This window comes from Neomonachus schauinslandi, chromosome 3 (assembly GCF_002201575.2).
Source record: "Neomonachus schauinslandi chromosome 3, ASM220157v2, whole genome shotgun sequence".
NCBI classification, from domain to species: domain Eukaryota; kingdom Metazoa; phylum Chordata; class Mammalia; order Carnivora; family Phocidae; genus Neomonachus; species Neomonachus schauinslandi.
The window spans coordinates 64,282,421-64,305,381 of NC_058405.1; the positions used below are offsets into that span (position 1 = coordinate 64,282,421).

Consider the following 22,961-nt stretch of genomic DNA (forward strand, 5'->3'; position numbering starts at 1 on the left):
ATTCACATTAACTTTGATGTCAGTACTTACTAACTTTAAGAAGAGAATACATGACAAATGAAAAGCATTTTGCTAAGATAGTGATATTTCATAGTTTCGACAGCATCTGCATGATTAGCAAAATTGACAGTGAATGATACATTTGAATATCCCCAGTCCAATTTTAGGGCCTCAAAAATATAGCCTTTAGTTTTCAAGGTTCTCTGCTAAAAACTGCATATATATATGATACATTTTGTAAATAATTTCCAAAAATTACAGGTATATCCTCTGACAGATGTCACTTTTAAAGTAACATTTTCAATTTTTATTTCTCTTAGATTAGAACTTTGTAATTGTATTTCTAGGTAACTGAATAATGATTAAGTCTGTGTCCACTGTTGAAGGAGAAAAGAACCCTTATCATTTAATAATGGTATCATTGTTGTGATTGGCATTATTGTTAGTTGTTAAGTGTGACGCATCATGATTAAAAAGTGTACTTGCACTAATCCTTGTGTTTTTCGGGTTCTGTTTGCTCTTTCAGAGACAAGGAAATAGCATGGCATGAAACATGGCTCAGTTCTATTACAAAAGGAATGTGAATGCCCCCTACAGAGATCGCATCCCTCTAAGGATAGTCCGAGCAGAATCAGAGCTCTCACCATCAGAAAAAGCCTATTTAAATGCTGTGGAAAAGGGAGATTATGCAAGTGTCAAGAAATCCCTGGAGGAAGCGGAAATTTATTTTAAAATCAATATTAATTGCATTGATCCTCTTGGAAGAACTGCTCTCCTCATTGCAATTGAAAATGAGAACTTGGAGCTCATTGAACTACTTTTAAGCTTTAATGTCTATGTTGGAGATGCTCTATTACATGCCATCAGGAAGGAAGTTGTCGGAGCTGTTGAGCTGTTACTGAACCACAAAAAGCCCAGTGGAGAAAAACAGGTACGTGCCACAGCACCGTTTTTGATAGATTTTCCTTGCAGAAGGTTTCTGTGGATATCCAAATTCTCTCCAAATTTTAAGAATTAGAAGCACGGAAATCAGAACACTTAAGACAGAGAGCTAGTGGCAGCTACACATGTCATACCCTCCGACAGTTGCTAGTCCCTGTGCCCCCTGCCCTGGCAAATCAGACCTTTAGGGAGAACTAAAGCAACACAAAGGGGCCCACCGTGGCTTCGCATTCATTGGAAACCTTTCTATGGAATGCCCAACCTAGAATGCTGTTTGAGGCTCGGATCTGTGCGTGTGGGTATTTTTACTCTTGTCTTTTCATTTCACATTCTACCACAGCAAGCTGAATCCATTTGCTGTTTTCCTGTTTAATCTGTTTGCCTGTTCTGGGATTCTGCATCATACTGCAAAAGTGAATTGGATCACCTAAGTTTGATATTGATCATTAGCAAACTCTAGTGGATTCTTTTAAATTGAGGCAAATAAAAAAAAAAAAGGATTACTAGAAAATAACTAAAGCCTGACTATAGGTTTAACAGTATGCCAAAGTGAAAGGTGAAAGATTTATGCGATCTGAAGAGAAACCAGAGTAACAGTATGCCAAAGTGTAGCTATGTCTTAGTGTCATCGGTAGAAAGTACACTAAAATGGCACATAATTCTACAGTGTGTGGGACTTCTTTCCCTATCTTCCTATTTTTGTTGTTGTTCTTTGGCTTTTTTTTTTTTTTAACCACTAAGGAAGTGGAGAAATCATAAAAAGGAACGAATAAGGAATCTGTTTTTGTCTGTCTAGACCCTTCTGTCTGTGACTGCCCTGTATCTGAATTGTCTATTGGATCCCTTTTTCCTCTCGCACTGAACTCTTCACTTCCCTGTATCAAATCCAATTGACTAATTGCAAAGACATTGTACATACTGCGGTGGCTCAAAATCTGCCTTTTCAAATAAAATCTTCAAATGTGTGTTATTCCTCACTAGCCGTTTCTGCTGTACTGGATAATGTGCAACCTCTGCAAAGGACAGACTGTTAGGAGAAGCTACATTCTTTTCAAGCCAGCTCTGCTGTGGCTCCTGTTATCTCTGCTTTACTGGAGGACTTTTTTTCTGAATCCTTGCCATTATTAGCAGAACAACTTCATGGCTGGGTGTCTCCTGAAAAAAAACAACAACAAAAAACTCTCGCTGTGTTGTCAGAAGCCTGTGTTCTATGGTACATTTTTATGCCTGCCCACCATTCACCTCTTCCCCTTACCTGAGCCCAAGCTTTCAGAAAGCAACACTCCACAAGGACAATACTTTTCTGCTTGTTGCTTTACTAGCTTTTTGTTGTTGGTTTCATATCCCGTTGTTTGCATGTTACCTTCCCATCATATCACTAAAATTTTACTGGCAGAAAATTCACCTGTTGCATCTATCCTTTCAAACTCGTACAAACGTTGACAGGAGTGGGCAGGTCATGGTAATAGCTCAAGATATATGTTATATCCCAGGTTTTACCACCAAGGGAAGTGCAGGACACAGAGAGGAATGAGTAGGAGTCTGTTTTCATCTGTGTAAGTTCAGGTGCTGCTTTTGTCACCTTGTGATTTTGAAATTTCTTCTACAGTCATACCCCATGGTTTCTAACAACAACGACCTTATATTATACACCCTCTTGTCTTATGTCTATATAGGGGACCATGAGACAGATGTTGTGACTGTGGTCTAGATCATTTTAGATTACACCAAGTCTATAGAACAAACTTGCCATTAAGTGTACTTTTTACATTTATTACTAAATAACTTTAGCTCTGTTTTCTAGAGAACACTGGCCATACATTTCAATGTCTCTTTAGCAAATGACATTTGTGCTGGCCAGAGTAATTTGGTGTCTGGGAAAGATATCTGCTATTATGAGAGTGTTTGTTGGAAGATATTCAACTTCTGAGCTCAACGCTAGTCTCACAAGTAGGTCCTGGCTCCTTACAGACACTTGATCTGAACCCTGGTTATTAACAAAAGGCAGTAAAGGTTTGCAGTTTGCCAGGAGTCAGAAATATCTCAGGCCATGTGTTTCTGGAAGATTACTCTTGTATCTATTTGCTGGCCAAGAATTTTCCTTTTGTATTTGTACATTCTAGAATTCCTCTTCAGTGAAGGCACTAAGAATAAACAAAACAAAACAAAAAATATGTATCTTTTTGTTTGAACTTCATCATTTTGAAAGAACAAAACCAATCTACCACAGAGGTCCTGGTACATTGTTGTTAGAACATAATATGTATATAATGTAGCACACAAAAGATGTTCTCCGGGCCAGGGGTGGGGAATACAGTAAATCCCATTAGAGCTTGGCTGTTTATCTGTGATTTACTTAGATAATACATCTCTCAGGTACAGCCAGCATGTTTTGGAGTAAGTTGCCGTAAATCAGTGCGTTGTATGTAGCAAATATGTTCTTGACAGGAATTTTTTTCTCTTATAAATTGTAATTTTTTAGATGATTCTTGTGATTGTTGTAAGCCATTTTGTGTATTATTATAATTTGCTGAATTTCTAGTCTCATGAGCATCTCCCAAAGACTCTGAGACACATTGCCATTAATTCTGTTGAGGTCACTAAAGCCAAGTGTTTATACCTGAAAACAATAATATCCAAGTGGACAAAATAAACCTAACTTGTCCTGAAATGAGTCAGGAATGAGGATATAATATAAAAATTATACAAATCTGATTATTAGAACACTTACTTAAGAACTTAAAATGTGGGCACCTAGGTGGCTCAGTTGGTTAAGCATCTGCCTTCGGCTTAGGCTATAATTCCAGGGTCCTGGGATCGAGCCCCGCATGGAGCCAGGCATCTGGCTCCCTGCTCAGCGGGGAGTCTGCTTCTCCCTCTGCCCCTCCCCCCCATCCATGCCGACTCTCTCTCTCCCTCTCTCTCACACACAAAGATAAATAAATAAAAAAATTTTTTAAAAAGAACTTAAAAAGTGACAAATGTGGATTAGGAAATATACTCTTCTTTTGTAAGTTTGTCACATATTCATTTCTTTGTCTGGAAGAAGATGCAGTGTGTGGTGGCATCCTGAAGTCACGGAAGCTGTGAGTTTCAGATTAGTTTGTGTACATTCTCCAGAGAACAGTTTACTATTTGCATGTGCTTATTGTGCCTGGCCTTGTGCTGGATGCTAGGGAGTAGACGTTGTTCCTATTCTTCGGAGTCTGAAGGTCTAGTTGTGAAGAAAGACAGGAAAAATATCATGGGAATATGAATAAGCATGATCACAATGGAAAAGATGAAGGAGAAATAAATTCTTAGGTATTGACTGGATTTCGTAAATACAAACTGTTAGTGGGTAGTGGACATGAAGGGGTAGGAGAAGGGCCTGAAGAAGGAGGAAGAAGGCTGTTTAAGGGTGTATACCTGGAAGAAGTTAACTCCATTCGCTAGGATCGAGACTATAGGACATGGTCTGTAGGACCTGATTGGATATACTCAGTTTTTTATTTTGTTGAAATTGACACCTAGGAGGCAATTTGAAATTTTGGACTTAAAGGGGTCTGGGATTGATATATAGATGACAGTGAGGACTTTGAAACCTCTTGTCTTCCCATCACTCTGACATTGATTTCCTTTCTTGCCCTTATAAATGGTTTAAATGTTTGTGGTTGTTAGCCTATTAAAAGATTTTCTCAATGCAGCATCTAACAAAGGTATTTCAGTTTTGCCAGATAAATAGATGGTCATAGATCATTAAATATTTCCTTCCATATTTAATGTAGACCAACATAAATCAGGGTATTGAGTCCTAGTGTTTTATTTTTATTTTTCTATTAACAAATGGAAAGAGTAATATTTCATTTCTTTCGTACAGTAGACAGCATAGAGAAAATGTGATTCCCCACGCTAAGCAGGAAGATGGAACGTCATGTTTTTGTTTTTTTTTTAATTTTATTTATTTATTTGACAGAGAGAGAGATAGCGAGAGCAGGAACACAAGCAGGGGGAGTGGGAGAGGGAGAAGCAGGCTTCCCGCGGAGCAGGGAGCCCGATGCGGGCGGGGCTCGATCCCAGGACCCTGGGATCATGACCTGAGCCAAAGGCAGACGCTTAATGACTGAGCCACCCAGGCGCCCTGGAATGTCATGTATTCTTACTGGGACAGCTCCCTTGTTACCATCATTACTCTGATATTCTCTGATAATTTTATTGACCTTTTCTTTAACCTTCTGAGTACCTTATTTCTCTACAGGGAATAACGGAGAATGGCTTCTTAGCCCCAGTTTTGAGCCAATTGATTGGTTACTTGACTTTTAATTATTTCTAACAGACCTTTCTCTTTGATGTCATCTCAGACCAGATTCAAGGCCACATTCAATTTCAGTTTCAGCTGCTTCAGTACATGTTTATCAGAAACAGAGCTTTCTTTTCCATTCTCCACTTAGAAAGTGGCTCTCAGTCTTCAGCACCATTAGAATCACTGGAAGCGTTTAGTAAAACATAGATTGCTGGATCTTCTGGATCCCACCCCACCCGTCTCTGATCTAGCAGGTCCGGAATGAGACCCCAGAACTTACAGTTCCCACAAGTACATAAGGGATAGTAATGCTGCTGGTCAGGAGACAGCACTTTTAGAACCACTGACTTCGAAGTTGAAAGTTATAGAATGACTGTGATTGTATATATATTTTTTTTCTTTTTCTAGGCCTTTTTATTTTTATTTATTTTTTTTATTTTTATTTTTTTATTCTTATGTTAATCCCCATACATTACATCATTAGTTTTAGATAAAGTGTTCCATGATTCATTGTTTGTGCATAACACCCAGTGCTCCATGCAGAATGTGCCCTCCTCAATACCCACCACCAGGCTAACCCATCCTCCCACCCCTCTCCCCTCTAGAACCCTGTTTGTTTTTCTGAGTCCATCGTCTCTCATGGTTCGTCTACCCCTCCGATCTCCCCCGCTCCATTCTTCCCCTCCCGCTACCTTCCTCTTCTTTTTTTTTTCTTAACATATATTGCATTATTTGTTTCAGAGGTACAGATCTGAGATTCAACAGTCTTGCACTATTCACAGCGCTTACCAGAGCACATACCCTCCCCAGTGTCTATCACCCAGTCACCCCATCCTTCCCACCCCACCCCCCACTCCGGCAACCCTCAGTTTGTTTCCTGAGATTAAGAATTCCTCATATCAGTGAGATCATATGATACATGTTTTTCTCTGTTTGACTTATTTCACTCAACATAATACCCTCCAGTTCCATCCACGTCGTTGCAAATGGCAAGATCTCATTCCTTTTGATGGCTGCATAATATTCCATTGTATATATATACCACTTCTTTATCCATTCATCTGTTGATGGACATCTTGGCTCTTTCCACAGTTTGGCTATTGTGGACATTGCTGCCATAAACATTGGGGTGCACGTACCCCTTCGGATCCCTACTTTTGTATCTTTGGGGTAAATACCCAGTAGTGCAATTGCTGGATCATAGGGTAGCTCTATTTTCAACTTTTTGAGGAACCTCCATACAGTTTTCCAGAGTGGCTGCACCAGCTTGCATTCCCACCAACAGTGTAGGAGGGTTCCCCTTTCTCCGCATCCCCGCCAACATCTGTCGTTTCCTGACTTGTTAATTTTAGCCATTCTGACTGGTGTGAGGTGGTATCTCCTTGAGGTTTTGATTTGGATTTCCCTGATGCCGAGCGATATTGAGCACTTTTTCATGTGTCTGTTGGCCATTTGGATGTCTTCTTTGGAAAAATGTCTGTTCATGTCTTCTGCCCATTTCTTGATTGGATTCTTTGTTCTTTGGGTGTTGAGTTTGATGAGTTCTTTATAGATTTTGGATACTAGCCCTTTATCTGATATGTCATTTGCAAATATCTTCTCCCATTCTGTCGGTTGTCTTTTGGTTTTGTTGACTGTTTCCTTTGCTTTGCAAAAGCTTTTTATCTTGATGAAGTCCCAAGAGTTCATTTTTGCCCTTGCCTCCCTTGCCTTTGGCGATGTTTCTAGGAAGAAGTTGCTTCGGCTGAGGTCAAAGAGGTTGCTGCCTGTGTTCTCCTTTAGGATTTTGATGGACTCCTGTCTCACATTGAGGTCTTTCAACCATTTGGAATCTATTTTTGTGTGTGGTGTAAGGAAATGGTCCAGTTTCATTCTTCTGCATGTGGCTATCCAGTTTTCCCAACACCATTTGTTGAAGAGACTGTCTTTGTTCCATTGGACATTCTTTCCTGCTTTGTCAAAAATGAGTTGACCATAGAGTTGAGGGTCCATTTCTGGGCTCTCTATTCTGTTCCATTGATCTATGTGTCTGTTTTTGTGCAAGTACCATACTGTCTTGATGATGACAGCTTTGTAATAGAGCTGGAAGTCCGGAATTGTGATGCCGCCGGCTTTGCTTTTCTTTTTCAACATTCCTCTGGCTATGCGGGGTCTTTTCTGGTTCCATACAAATTTTAGGATTATTTGTTCCATTTCTTTGAAAAAAGTGGATGGTATTTTGATGGGGATTGCATTGAATGTGTAGATTGCTCTAGGTAGCATTGACATCTTCACAATATTTGTTCTTCCAATCCATGAGCATGGAACGTTTTTCCATTTCTTTGTGTCTTCCTCAATTTCTTTCATGAGTATTTTATAGTTTTCTGAGTACAGATCCTTTGTCTCTTTGGTTAGATTTATTCCTAGGTATCTTATGGTTTTGGGTGCAATTGTAAATGGGATCGACTCCTTAATTTCTCTTTCTTCTGTCTTGTTGTTGGTGTACAGGAATGCCACTGACTTCTGTGCATTGATTTTATATCCTATTACTTTACTGAATTCCTGTATGAGTTCTAGCAGTTTTGGGGTGGAGTCTTTGGGGTTTTCCACATAAAGTATCATATCATCTGCAAAGAGTGAGAGTTTGACTTTTTCCTTGCCAATTTGGATGCCTTTGATTTCTTTTTGTTGTCTGATTGCTGTGGCTAGGACTTCCAATACTATGTTGAATAGCAGTGGTGATAGTGGACATCCCTGCCGCATTCCTGACTTTAGGGGGAAAGCTCTCAGTTTTTCCCCGTTGAGAATGATATTCGCTGTAGGTTTTTCATAGATGGCTTTTATGATATTGAGGTATGTACCCTCGATCCCTATACTCTGAAGAGTTTTGATCAAGAAAGGATGCTGTACTTTGTCAAATGCTTTTTCTGCATCTATTGAGAGGATCATATGATTCTTGTTCTTTCTTTTGTTAATGTATTGTATCACATTGATTGATTTGCGGATGTTGAACCAACCTTGCAGCCCAGGGATAAATCCCACTTGGTCATGGTGAATAATCCTTTTAATGTACTGTTGGATCCTATTGGCTAGTATTTTGGTGAGAATTTTTGCATCCATGTTCATCAGGGATATTGGTCTGTAATTCTCTTTTTTGATGGGGTCTTTGTCTGGTTTTGGGATCAAGGTAATGCTGGCCTCATAAAATGAGTTTGGAAGTTTTCCTTCCATTTCTATTTTTTGGAACAGTTTCAGAAGAATAGGTATTAATTCTTCTTGAAATGTTTGGTAGAATTCCCCTGGGAAGCCATCTGGCCCTGGGCTTTTGTTTGTTGGGAGATTTTTGATGACTGCTTCAATTTCCTTAGTGGTTATAGGTCTGTTCAGGTTTTCTATTTCATCCTGGTTCAGTTTTGGTAGTTGGTACATCTCTAGGAATGCATCCATTTCTTCCAGGTTATTTAATTTGCTGGCATAGAGTTGCTCATAATATGTTCTTATAATTGTTTGTATTTCTTTGGTGTTGGTTGTGATCTCTCCTCTTTCATTCATGATTTTGTTGATTTGGGTCATTTCTCTTCTCTTTTTGATAAGTCTGGCCAGGGGTTTATCAATCTTGTTAATTCTTTCAAAGAACCAGCTCCTAGTTTCGTTGATCTGTTCTACTGTTCTTTTAGTTTCTATTTCATTGATTTCTGCTCTGATCTTTATTATTTCTCTTCTCCTGCTGGGTTTAGGCTTTATTTGCTGTTCTTTCTCCAGCTCCTTTAGGTGTAGGGTTAGGTTGTGTACTTGAGACCTTTCTTGCTTCTTGAGAAAGGCTTGTATTGCTATATACTTTCCTCTTAGGACTGCCTTTGCTGCATCCCAAAGATTTTGAACAGTTGTGTTTTCATTTTCATTGGTTTCCATGTATTTTTTTAATTCTTCTTTAATTTCCTGGTTGACCCATTCGTTCTTCAGTAGGATGCTCTTTAGCCTCCACGTATTTGAGTTCTTTCTGACTTTTGTCTTGTGATTGAGCTCTGGTTTCAAAGCATTGTGGTCTGAAAATAGGCAGGGAATGATTCCAATCTTTTGGTACCGGTTGAGACCTGATTTATGACCTAGGATGTGATCTATTCTGGAGAATGTTCCATGGGCACTAGAGAAGAATGTGTATTCCATTGCTTTGGGGTGGAATGTTCTGAATATGTCTGTAAAGTCCATTTGGTCCAGTGTGTCATTTAAAGTCTTTATTTCCTTGTTGATCTTTTGCTTAGACGATCTGTCCATTTCAGTGAGGGGGGTGTTAAAGTCCCCCACTATTATTGTATTGTTGTCAATGTGTTTCTTTGGTTTTGTTATTAATTGGCTTATATAATTGGCTGCTCCCATGTTAGGGGCATAGATATTTACAATTGTTAGATCTTCTTGTTGGATAGATCCTTTAAGTAGGATATAGTGTCCTTCCTCATCTCTTATTACAGTCTTTGATTTAAAATCTAATTTGTCTGATATAAGGATTGCCACCCCAGCTTTCTTTTGGTGTCCATTAGCATGGTAAATGGTTTTCCACCCCCTCACTTTCAATCTGGGTCTGTCTTTGGGTCGAAAATGAGTCTCTTGCAGACAGCATATCGATGGGTCTTGTTTTTTAATCCAGTCTGATAGCCTGTGTCTTTTGATTGGGGCATTGAGCCCATTTACATTCAGGGTAACTATTGAAAGATAGGAATTTAGTGCCATTGTATTGCCTGTAAGGTGACTGTTACCGTATATTGTCTGTGTTCCTTTCTGGTCTATGTTGCTTTTAGGGTCTCTCTTTGCTTAGAGGACCCCTTTCAAGATTTCCTGTAGGGCTGGTTTAGTGTTTGCAAATTCCTTTAGTTTTTGTTTGTCCTGGAAGCTTTTTATCTCTCCTTCAATTTTCAATGACAGCCTAGCTGGATATAGTATTCTTGGCTGCATATTTTTCTCATTTAGTGCTCTGAATATATCCTGCCAGTCCTTTCTGGCCTGCCAGGTCTCTGTGGATAGGTCTGATGCCAATCTAATGTTTCTACCCTTGTAGGTTACATATCTCTTCTCCCGAGCTGCTTTCAGGATTTTCTCTTTGTCTCTGAGACTTGTAAGTTTTACTATTAGATGTCGGGGTGTTGACCTATTTTTATTGATTTTGAGAGGGGTTCTCTGTGCTTCCTGGATTTTCATGCCTGTTTCCTTCCCCAAATTAGGGAAGTTCTCTGCTATAATTTGCTCCATTATACCTTCTGCCCCTCTCTCTCTTTCTTCTTCTTCTGGGATCCCAATTATTCTAATGTTGTTTTGTCTTATGGTATCGCTTATCTCTCGAATTCTGCCCTCGTGATCCAGTAGTTGTTTATCTCTCTTTTTCTCAGCTTCTTTATTTTCCATCATTTCATCTTCTATATTACTGATTCTCTCTTCTGCCTCATTTATTCTAGCAGTTAGTGCCCCCATTTTTGATTGCACCTCATTAATAGCCTTTTTGATTTCTACTTGGTTGGATTTTAGTTCTTTTACTTCTCCAGAAAGGGTTTCTCTAATAACTTCCATATTTTTTCAAGCCCAGCTAGTATCTTTAAAGTGATGATTCTGAACTCTAAATCTGACATCGTACTAATGTCCGTATTGAGTAGGTCCCTGGCAGTCGGTACTACCTCTTGTTCTTTTTGTTGAGGTGATTTTTTTCCGTCTTGTCATTTTGTGCAGAGGAGAATAGATTAATGAGAGAACAAAATGCTAGCAGAGTAACAATGTCCCCAGAAAATATACTCTAAACAAATCAGAAAAAACCTGAAGCAGTGGGAAAAGAAAGGGAAAGAGAGAAAAAAGAAAAAGAAAAAAAAGAAAAAGATAAAGATAAAAACAAAAACAAACAAAACAAAATAACAACAACAAAAAAACCAGAATGTGATCAAATATGATCAGGCTGGTATATAGATCAGTGCCACACACTAGATTTGGGGTGTATTTTGGTCTTTTAGAAGAAAGTGCCTCCCAAAATTTTAAAAAAAGAGAAACTTATATATGTACAAAAATAAGGGTTGATATGATGAAGGGATGGAATATGACTGTAAAGATGGAAATTATAAAAAATTTTATAAAAGGAATTGATAAGAAGTTGTTTGAAAAAAGAAAGAAGAGGATTTAAAAAAAGAAAAAAAAAGGGAGAGAATGTGATCAGGCAGGGGAATAGAAAACACCATATACTAGAGATTTAGGGTATATTTTGATCTGTTAGAAGAAACTATCTCAAAATTTTAAAGAGAGAACAACTTATATATATAAGCCAAAAATACGGGTAACTACTATGAAGGGATAGAATATGACTCTAAAAATGAAAAATAAAAAATGTTTTTTTTTTAAAAAGGGATTGATAAGATGTTGGTTGAAAAAGGGAAAAAGAAAAATTCAAAAAGAATAAAAAAAGAAAAAAAGACAGTTAAAAAAAAATTAACTTTGAAAGACTACAGAATCATGGTAAAAAAGCCATGAATTCTATGTGCAGTAGTCCCCTAGAGCTGGAGTTCTGCCGTTCTCATTGATGGGTAAACTTGGTCTTGGCTGGCTGTTCTCGCTGATCTTCTGGGGAGGGGCCTGTTGCCGTGGTTTCCAAATGTTTTTGCCAGAGGCAGAATTGCCCCGCCCTTGCCCCCTCCCAGCTAAGTAATCTGCTGGGGTTTGCTCTCCGGGGCTTTTGTTCCCTGCGAGCTTTCCGTACAGCTTTGGAGGCGGAGAGTGAAAATGGCGGCCTCCCAATCTCCGCCCCGGAGGAGCCGAGAACTCGGGGTCCCGCTTCTCAGTGAGCCCCCAGAGAAAAGCCGTCAGTCACTCCCGTCTCCCCGGTCTCCAGCCGCACTCTGTGCTCACCCGGCCTGTGACCGCGCGTTTCTATCTCTGGCACCCGACCCCGGGTGGAGTCTCCAAACCCAGCAGATCCCTGCGGTGCACTCCCGCGGGGCTCCTCCCAGGGGAGGAAGGTGAGTCTCCCCGGATCTGCCGCTTGTTGGGTCCCTGCTGGAGGAGCAGGGGCCCGACTGTGCCGCGGATCACGGTTTATGGCAACCCCGAGCTGAGAGCCCGCGCCTGGGCTCCGCCTCTGCAGCCGGCTTCCCTGCTCCGATACCTGGGAGCTCTGCCACACTCAGGCACCCCCGGTCTTTCTGTGACCCGTGGGTCCTGAGACCACACTGTCCTGGAGGGTACCACCCCCCGCTTAGCCACCAGAGTGACGTCCCTCAGCGGAGCAGACTTTTAAAAGTTCCAATTGTGTGCTCCATGGTTCTATCACTTGCCAGAAGCGGCTGATGGAGGCCCCCCCCCCCGCCGTCTATCCTCCCGAATATCGCCTCGGATTCACTTCTCCGCACGTCCTACCTTCCAGAAAGTGGTCGCTTTTCTGATGAGAGAGTTGTTGCTCTTCTTTTCTTTGATCTCCTGTTGAGTTCATAGGTGTTCAGAATGGTTTGATCCCTATCCAGCTGAATTCCTGAGACCAGATGAAATCCAGGTCTCCTACTCCGCCATCTTGCTCCGCCCCCCTGTGATTGTATATTTTATGTTAGGTGTGTATTGAACTACGCCATGCTAACCTGGCTTTCAGGAGATTTCAGTTAATACCCTTAAATATTAATGATTAAGTGATATTTAATATATGAGAGTCTCCCAATTTCACTATGTTTATTATACTTTTCCATTCTTTGGGAAGAAGATTTTGCTAAACATTACTGATTAGTTCAACAGTTAAGCCTTGAGTATTTCATTTGAAGAAATTTATTTTAAAGCTCTATTAACAAATTTAAATTTAAATTTAAATTTAAAAAACAAATTTAAATTTATGGGGCCACTTGGGTGGCGCAATTGGTTAATCGCCTGGCTCTTGATTTTGGCTCAGACCATGATCTCAGGGCCCTGGGATCGAGCGCCTTGTCTGGCTCCGTGCTCAGCAGGAAGTCTGCATGAGGATTTCTCTCCCTCTCCCTCTCCACTCTTTCCTCCACTCGCTCTCTCACACTCTCTCTCAAATAAATAAATCTTTAAAAAAAAGAACATAGATTTTATAACTTTGAGAGCTCTTGGAGATTACCTAACCCAATCACTTTATTTTACAAAAAAGGGAAAGAGGGACCCAGTGGAGTTGGTATTTGACCTGACTAAAAGGATCTATATATAAATTAATACCTAGAAAATGAACCTTGAGATAATGTGAATGATGATGATGATGATAATTATCATTATAAAGGTAATAATAATACTAGATAATATTCATTAAGCCTGTCACTATGCTAGGAATTGTGATAAGAATTTTGTATGAAGGTAGGTGCTATTGTTATTCTCATTTATAGATGGGGAAGTGAAGGCATAAAAAAGTAAAATTGACATGTTCCAGACTACAAAGGCAGGAAATCAGAGCTGGAACTTAAGAGTCATGAAAGATAACTGTATGTTCTCAAGCTGTAGCCACTACATCAATGTGAATGGGAGTAATTTAAATCATTAATCATCCTAATATGGGATAAGAGATAAATTTAAAAGTCTCTAGATCTCCATATTCAGGAGAGACTGAGGATCTCTGTCTTAATATTATGATGTCATTTATAATCTGGTTGCCCAATAAATAGGAATAACAAAGTCATTGGAAGCTGGGAAGTTCTGGGACGGAGCAGAGTTGAGGGGTAGAGAGGCTGACTTCAAACCCCATTCACCACTTGCTAACAGGACAAATCTCTCAATCATTCTGAGCCTTAGTTTTCGTGGCTGTTAATTAGAATCATCGTATGAATTTATGTGCTTCTTAAAGTCTGGTGTTCAAATTTTATAAAAGTTTATAAGGTAACACATAAAAATAGCATACTATACTGTTACCACTGTATTATGCCATAATCTGTCTTCCTGTTGACAAATATCTTAATGACACGACGCATGTCAAGAAGATGAAGTGGGCGCCTGGGTGGCTCAGTCGTTAAGCGTCTGCCTTCGGCTCAGGTCATGATCCCAGCGTCCTGGGATCGAGCCCCGCATCAGGCTCCCTGCTCAGCTGGAAGCCTGCTTCTCCCTCTCCCGCTCCCCCTGCTTGTGTTCCCTCTCTCACTGTGTCTCTCTCTATCAAATAAATAAAATCTTAAAAAAAAAAAAGAAAAAAGAAGAAGAAGATGAAGTTAAGTGTTGGCAATTCACCCTGTAGAGTGCATGACTTCTTTTTTCATTTGAAAAATGTGATCATTGGAAACCCTATTCAGAGAGAGCAAAGGAGAATTTAATTCAGTTTACTCTTTTCTTTTTCACTTCAGTGCATGTAGGGGAACTTTTTTTTAAGTAGTTTCAGTAGATTGGCTGTTTCTAAAGTCACAACTTGTGACTTTAGAAACAGTGCCCATTATGTGATCAGAAAATCAAAGAGTCTGAAATAAGAGATTGGCATTAACATGTTTTGGGTTTTTTAAAAGATTTTATTTATTTATTTATTTGAGGGGGGAGGGGCAGAGGGAGAGGAAGACAGAGAATCCCAAGCAGACTCCATGCTGAGTGTACAGCCTGACAAGGGGCCTGATTCCAGGACCCGCAGATCATGACCTGAGCCTGAATCGAGAGCCACTTAACCGACTGCACCACAAGGGGCCTCTGGCATTAGCAGTTAATGCAAATATACATCCAACCTAAAATATACCCTGCTGACTAAAATTAAAGAACATTTTTTTCAATCAGTATGGGTACTAATAAATAAATCTCTGGCTATTGGGCAGAGAACTATGCTCTTAAAACAAATCTAAAATTTTCAGATTGAAACCATTTGTTTTCTGCCTCAAGACTTAAGATACCCTGAAAAATTTACTTTCAACTCTTGCATTCATTTCATTTTCCTCATTGGACTTTGGAACCAGTAATTTGCCTTCCTCAGTCCCGTGAACTTCCTATGATGCCTCATAGATGAAACTGTTTGCTAAGACGATCTGTATGCCCTAGTCTTTAAAGCACTCTTTGCAGAATGAAAACATTTACTTTCCTCAGTAGTTAACCAACTGAGGTTACCCTTTTCTCTGTTTTTATTACAGCCTGGATATTGACAGTAAGTGAACCGAAATATATGTTTAACCATAATCTTATGAACTATCAAAATTCAGAGAGCAAGACTGAGAGGAAAAATGGGCAAGAGACAGAAATAAAGTATTTAAGATGTTCCCCCTCAAAAATACTTATCCTATTGTGTGACATAGTATATAAATAATTAATTATACTTTCTTTCTATTCTGATTTAAGCTGTCAACAGAAAAGTTGTTTATAATATTGTCTAAGTCTACCATTAATGTGGAAAAGCTGAAACTTATCCCCAGCTATGTAAAGTAGTAACCAATATAAAGTATTTTTTATTAACAAGTAGTTTGGAAGTCTAAAAATTAAATTGAGTCTTATTATTCCACAGCAGGGAGTTTAAAAGCTATTATAACATTGAGCATAGATTGCATTTAATCCCCTGGCAAATGGCAATCATGAGACATATGAATAATTCTGTCCTAAGTGGAAGAATTTTTATAAAAAGTAGCCTATGTCATACTGTTAATATGATGACATAAGCTGACTGGTCATTCTGACTCATCACATAATGCAACATTTACCTTCCATAGTTACATTGACATTTTATTCTTGAAGACCAGCCAATTAGAAAGAATCCCTTTGAAGCACATGCCTTTGCTTTTTCCTTTCAGCATATCACACTTATTATGAAAGTAAAATAATAATAATCATTAAATATGATTGGAACCCACAAAAGAAAAGGGATTTTAGCCTTTTCTGAAAATCAAGTGAAAAAAAACCCACAAAAACAACAACTTCAAGCAATTGAACAAAACTCCAAGCATTGAGAGATTTCCATTCTACAGTATGAATATATAAGGGGCGCCTGGGTGGCTCGGTCCATTAAGTATCTGCCTTTGGCTCTGGTCCTGATCCCAGGGGCCTGGGATCAAGCCCCACATCAAGCACCCCCCCATGTGCTCTCTCTCTCTCTCTCAAATAAATAAATAAAATCTTTAAAAAAATAAGAATATACAAAATAGAGCCCTTATTCCCCATTTTTGGACAGAGAAGGAGTGAGATATGGTGAAGAGAGTTGAGAGAGAGAAAAATTTGGATATAAATCCTGTTTTATCATCTCAGGCAAATAATTTAATCTTTAGGGTCTTGACTTGCTCATAAAGAAGAGGGGCATTATAGTCCTTACTCAGCAGGTTGTTGTAAACATTAGCTAACACCCCGAAGTGCCTACATTAAGAGAGTTAGCTCAGTAAGTCCCTCCACCTTGATACCATTTGATCATTTTATATTTATTAAATTTAATTTAGTTTAAAGTGCTTATATGCATTGAAGAGGCTAAATATTCCCCAAAGCAAATGCATTGTGAAGTGTTAGTGCTAGTATGAAGAGTGAGTTTATGTTAAACTTAAAATAAGAGAGATTGAAACTGATCTTTCAAATATGAGCTTTGGTGAAAAGCTTTTTTGGAGTCATTTTTATTAAATCCCCCAAACCATTAGAAATGTTGTGATGAAATCTAAAAATAATAACATGATGTCTCAGCAAACAATGTATTCATTGAACTTACTTAATTATTGTAATTTAAAAAATTAATCACCAAGGAATCACAGTGATTCATTTAACAAGTATAATTAATCAAATAGATAAGGTGTTAATATAATTGGGAATTATAAAAAATATCGATTATGATTATAATGTCCCATAACTGTTTTCAAAATGCCCTCTTTTTTTCAACTTACTATATTTACTTATTCTCTGATTAGATGCAAAATAAGTAAAATTTTATTACTGTAAAATCTGAAACATAGGAAAATGAGGATTCAAGTAGTGTGGAATTTTAAATGTTCAAGAACCAATTTTTCAAGCAGTTAGAAAGAGTGCTCTCATTTTCATTACCACAATTTTTTCTTTATGCAGTCATTTTCTGGATCAATTAACGTCTAGATATATCAATGTTTCAAGTCACTGTTGTTTGAATCATGTATTAGAAACACTTGACAATAATTCTAAACTATGAGCTTGGAGCATGGGAGGACCAATTTATACACTACCTAGAGGAATGGGTGGTTTATGCAAGATAAGAGAAATTCATAATTGCAAATTTACCAACTGAATCCATAGCTTTTTTCCCCTTAAATGAGATCATGAGTGAGTGGAGTCAGGTTTAACTTTGCAGGATCCTCACCCCTCATGTGTGTAACCTAATTGCAATATTCCTCCTTGGTTTCTGGATTTTCCTGGGGGAAATATAGAGATTTGTTTGATTTGGAGATACAGGCTTAATTGTTAAGCAATTCTACTACCATTAGTTATAAATGTGAACTTTTAATACAATAATACCATGATGAATAAAGTATAAATTAGAAATAATTATGCATTTATTTAGACTTTGTTATGTGTATTACTTCTTGCTCAAAATGTCAGTGAATCCTCAGTTAGCAGTATATTGACAAATTTTCCTCAAAAACAATACATAATTTGAAAAAGCAAATAGGTTAAATGCATTGTAAACTTCTATTACATTATACTATCGTGGCTGTAGATCAAAGGATACTAATAAAAATTGTTAACAGTAATTGGGCATTTCAATGTGCCAGGCATTCTCTTAAGACCATTTTACATTGTTGTCTCATACACCAGGAAATTGAAGCTCAGAGAAATTAAATAATTTTCCAAGGGAAGTCTGAGTGTAAGTATTCTGTGTTCATGGTCTTTACTATGCTGAACTGCCTGGTTACTTTGGCCATCAGATATATCCAGCAAGCTCAGCCCTTCAGAACATCCACAACCTAGGAGTACAACTTGGTCTTCGAGCAGCATAGAAAGATCTCTCCATGTCCTGACTCCACAGAAGCATCCTGAAATTCCTTCATACCAGGCTCCTCATTCAGTTTTAAGTGCTTTTCAGTTAATGATTTAACAAAACTGGTCATCTGATGTCCTCAATTCCCCCTAGATTGTTGTAGGAAAGGACTGGCAGTAATGAGGGAATAGTGTTAGCACACTGAGAAATCGCTAGCAAGACTTGAGACAAGCATATTAACAGGAATGTAGAAGGTGACACGTCAAGCAGCACTCATCACAGCATTACCCTGTGCTTGGCCAGACACAGAGGTTGAGGGCCCAGAGAGGAGCTTGTCTTGGAACCTGACCGGGAGTCTGCAGAGAGGGACCCCACCTCCTAGACTGGCAGAGGTTATTTTGCAGACAACACAAATCCTTTTCCTCATTTATGTGTGCGATAAATTGTGAAACCTTGATGGAATGAAATATCCCTCTTGTCTGTTACCCTCATAGCCTGTACACCCCTTTATATTTCTTAGAATGTTATGTTGAAAATATGTATCACTGTTCCCTACTTAGTGAACTTCACAATACCAAGAAGTATGTGTGTGTGTGTATACACACACACACACGTATATATACACACACATGTTTGTTCATGCATGCACAAACCCTTCATAACAAAAATAAAGGAAAATGGAACTGATTTTCTTAAAATCATAGATAGTTGTTTAGGTTTGGAAGAGATTCTAAAGGTTATCTAGTGCGATCACCCCTACAGTGTTATTTGTACTAAGCACAGGTAATATAGAATCACTATATTATTCCTGATATAGAATCACTGTCTTCTGCTCCTTCTTCAACTCTGCTGTAGCAGAGTGGGGGAGGACAACTCAAGATGAAAAGACACAGCAAAGTTAGTAGAATGGTTTGGGTGAGCAAAGTTTCAATAAAGGGATCATGTATTTCCTCACTTACTCTTTTATTCTGTTGTTTTTAAGATTTCATTGGCTGCAACTGTGACCAAAATATTATTAAAATATGTTCATAGAGCGAACAACTTAATAAAAAAAATATGATCACAAAGAAAACCTTGACTGCAAGGAATCTAATCTAGCAATCAATTGCCACTTCGAGATAAATAAAAGTAATAATATATAATACACATCCTCATCTATTTTGTTTTCCCTACAATACAAATTTGTAGTTGCATTTACAACTGCATTTTTGTGAGAGTAGAGGAATAGTGCCCCTAATGTCTAAGAAATATCTGTATTTGATTATGTAAGACACAAAAATTGAAAAGCCTTAACATCAGTAAAAGAAGGAACTAGTACCATTGTGTTTCCATAAAATGATAAAAGTGTTTAAGTATTCAGTGGATGTGGGAAAATATAATACATTGGCATATTAGATGAATTTTTGTATATAATAATGTGATATACTCTTCACTCTAAATAGAATCAATATAAAATATTTTTGCTTTGTACATATATATAACTATTAGCTCTATCAATAAAATGCTTAAGTTTTTAAAATTTTTATGTAATAAATTAAGTAACGTTAAATGTTGCTAAATCATACCTCTCTGGCATACTTTATTCTAGAGTATCAGTGCCCATTAATCCTTTATCATCTGAGGAGCTTTTGCTTCTTCTGGCCTGATCTTAAATGACCAGTCTTAGAAAAGTACACTTTAAGTATATTCCATTGAGTGCTTTTCAGCCTAAACTTAATGTCTAAACTGCAGGTAGTAATCATTAAATCATATGTTCCAGAAGCACCCGTTTTGGATGAATTTTACTTTACTATACCATGTTCTACTTAACCCTGGCCTAGGCTGCCTGATTCTCTCAACCAAAAAAGCAAAGATTCAATGTCTAATTTTGAAATCAGAGAGAATTAAGAACAATTTTATATCATCCTCATCCCCCCCACCACACACACACACACACACACATACACACACAGACTCCTGGAACCATCACCTATACTGGTATGAAAAAAGTGAAGCTTAGAGTCCAGGAAATTTGCCAAAGATGACTGAGATTATCCGTTCTTGAGCCGGGTGTAAAATTCAGTTTTTGTCTAGAATCAAATAGAAACATTTGTCATAAACATCACTTTATTTCCACTTTAAATATTTTGTGGAACAAGGAAAGACATGTAAACATAAATAAGTGTTTTAAGGCTTTGTTTTGCATAAGAAGAAATATTTCATGGCGGGAAAAGCTCAGGTTTGGAATCAGACTGGAATTCAAGTCCTACCTCCACCCTTTCCTACTTGTGTGAGCCAATGGTTATTTTTAACATAAAAGGGAAAGCGGTAATGGCTACCTCTCACAATTATTATGCAAATTACAAATGTGAAATACTTCATGTAAAGTGCTTAATGTATTTACATTTGAAGCAGTATCATCATCATCATTCATCATCACACCCAAGATGCATCTTCATACAAGAACTAAGCATGCCAATTCGATCTAAAGATTCACATTTGTATCACATTTCTAATTTTTATGATAAGGTTTCAAATATGCTAATGTAGACCGGGGGAGTCAAACTTGTTGAATTCTGGTGATGAAACCTCTTGGGAAAAGCTTCCTGGAGATCCACATAATGGTTAGGAGGCCTGTGAATCCATAAGAAGTTGGATGGAGCCAAGAAGCTCGAGCCTTACTTCAACCAGGTCTAGAAGTCAGGAGAGAGGAGATGGGCCAGGCTTATAAAAACCACAATGAAGTCTAAATAAATATGAACATGCTATTAATTATCAAATAAAATGTAGTTTCACTCTGAATAAAGAGAAAGAAAAGGAAAAATTATGATAAAGGAAAATGATTGGAGATGATCCCTTAGAAGAATAAACAGATTCCCTTAGGGATATTTTCAGGAGTATGTTTTCAGAAGGCACTGAAATTCAACATTGTCAGATAAATGCAGGATATCTACTCACCTAGGTCAGATCATCTCTTTTAATAGGTGAAATAAAGCAGATCACATTTTTTTAAATCACATTTAAGGAAAAGACTGCCACCTGGTGAATATTTGAGGCCGTTAAAAATACATGTTATAGTTTTAAACATCTGGCATGAACTTAAAAATTAGTCATATACTTTATTCTTCTTTATTTTTTTCAGTAGATTAAAGTTTTTGCAGTCTGCAATACTAGCAGAGGTCTTGTTAAGCACTTAAAGTTACAAGTTTCCATGAAATTTGTCTATTTTTATCTGATTTTATTAACTGGTACAACTGCATCTTTTATAGATCACCTAATTCAGATTGAAAGTGACCCCCAAAAAAAGCAAACAAAAATTTATAAACAGCATGCTCTATACTTTTTTGCATTCCTTTTTTACTTAATTGTATAACAAAATGACAAAAAAAGATATTTTAAGATTACTATCATGCAAAAACATCCCATTTGTTACAGAAAATCTGATCCAAAAGCAAAAAGCAGGAGATCATTTTTCATTGTATAACTAGCTCTGTAGTGAGAGGCTGGTTTGATTTCCCTGGAACTTCAGCTCCTTCTGTATATTTCACCTGGGGCATGATAAATGAGGAATTAATCCCCAATGTTTTCATCTTCTAGTAAAATGTTGCCCCTCCACCTATCCTAACATTATATATATATATTTGACACATTTAAAATAGAGGCTAAGAAGTCTTTTAGCAGGCTACTACAGAACTCATAAATTGCAGATGGTCTTTCTTATATCTCAAGATTCAAGTTCACTGCTAAAGGAACTCAGTGGAGGAAAGAGGAAAGAAAAAAATGATTCTTTCCCTTCACATGTGCCTTTCTCAACATTCAGTCAAAAATCTAAGTGATATTTTCTTTAGTTGTGAGCAGAATAAAGCCGTCATTCCATTAAGAGGAATAAGGGTGCCCATCACTTTTCTCTAACCTAGAAAGCTCTGCTACACTCTTCTCACTGTCAATTCCTAGAATTTTTCCAAGTGTTATTTCGGTTATTTTGGAGAAGAAGTTTTAAAAAAAACAAGTTATTTCAGTAGCACTGCTTAGTTTTATAGCCATATTTTTAATCTTGAAAGACTAGGCTTTTGTGGCCTCATCTTGCTTTGATGCTTACTGATACAAACACATTATGTGATATTGATAGATCTTGTATTCCAATTTAATTTGCTAATTCTTTCTAATGAAGCTTTTATCTCTTTAATTTGTTGCATCATGTGATCACTACTACATAAATATAAAAGCTCGTCTGAACTGTTGATGTTGCATTTGGGTCTTTTACAACAAAGTCATTTTTCATTCTGTTCTTGTATGGTGAAGGTCTTGTTGATTTACTTTCTTCTCGAATTTATGAATTCCAGTCTATTTCTAGGGCATAAATCACTCTCCAAACCAAATCCAATCCTGGTCTTATTTTCTTCTACCAGCTACATAATACTATGTACATCCTCAGTATTAAGTAACAGCTTGCCAAATAGATGGTAGATGGATGAATATGGCACATTAAAAATCCCCATCATCACTCATAAAAATAAACTAATCAAAGAACAATCTGGCAAGATAAAATCAAACACCAAAGAGCTGCGAGCTTTAATTAAGGTAAAATACTCATTTGGATCATTTTCAGAAAGAAAACAAGATTACTAATATCTTTGTTATGAAATTTTCTGGGAAGATTTTTTTTTTTTTAATTTGGCCCCTATTTCAGCATGAGCTCTGTAGGATTGTGAGGAGGTATAGCATTCTGAGGAGCCTCACCACATTTTGAAAAGTCAAAAAGTCGAAGTTACATGTAAAGCATGCAGATTTCCTTGCAGCGATTGCAATATTTCCATAAAAGCCTGTGATGGTTAAAAAAAATAAAGCACACTTCCAATTTTCTATAATATATATTCTATAACATATCTAGATAGATAGATAGATAGATAGATAGATAGATAGATAGATAGATAGATA

General features: G+C 37.7%; 1 protein-coding gene across 1 annotated transcript in view; it reads left to right on the forward strand.

Moving 5' to 3' along the window:
* The window catches only part of TRPC4 (transient receptor potential cation channel subfamily C member 4), a 193,936-nt gene that overhangs the window by 51,741 nt on the left and 119,234 nt on the right, over nucleotides 1-22,961 (forward strand). Inside the window, exon 2 of the mRNA XM_021678301.1 lies at nucleotides 527-931. Within this exon, the coding sequence (XP_021533976.1) occupies nucleotides 554-931 (378 nt within the window). The 5' untranslated portion in view covers nucleotides 527-553. The remainder of the gene's footprint in view (nucleotides 1-526; nucleotides 932-22,961) is intronic.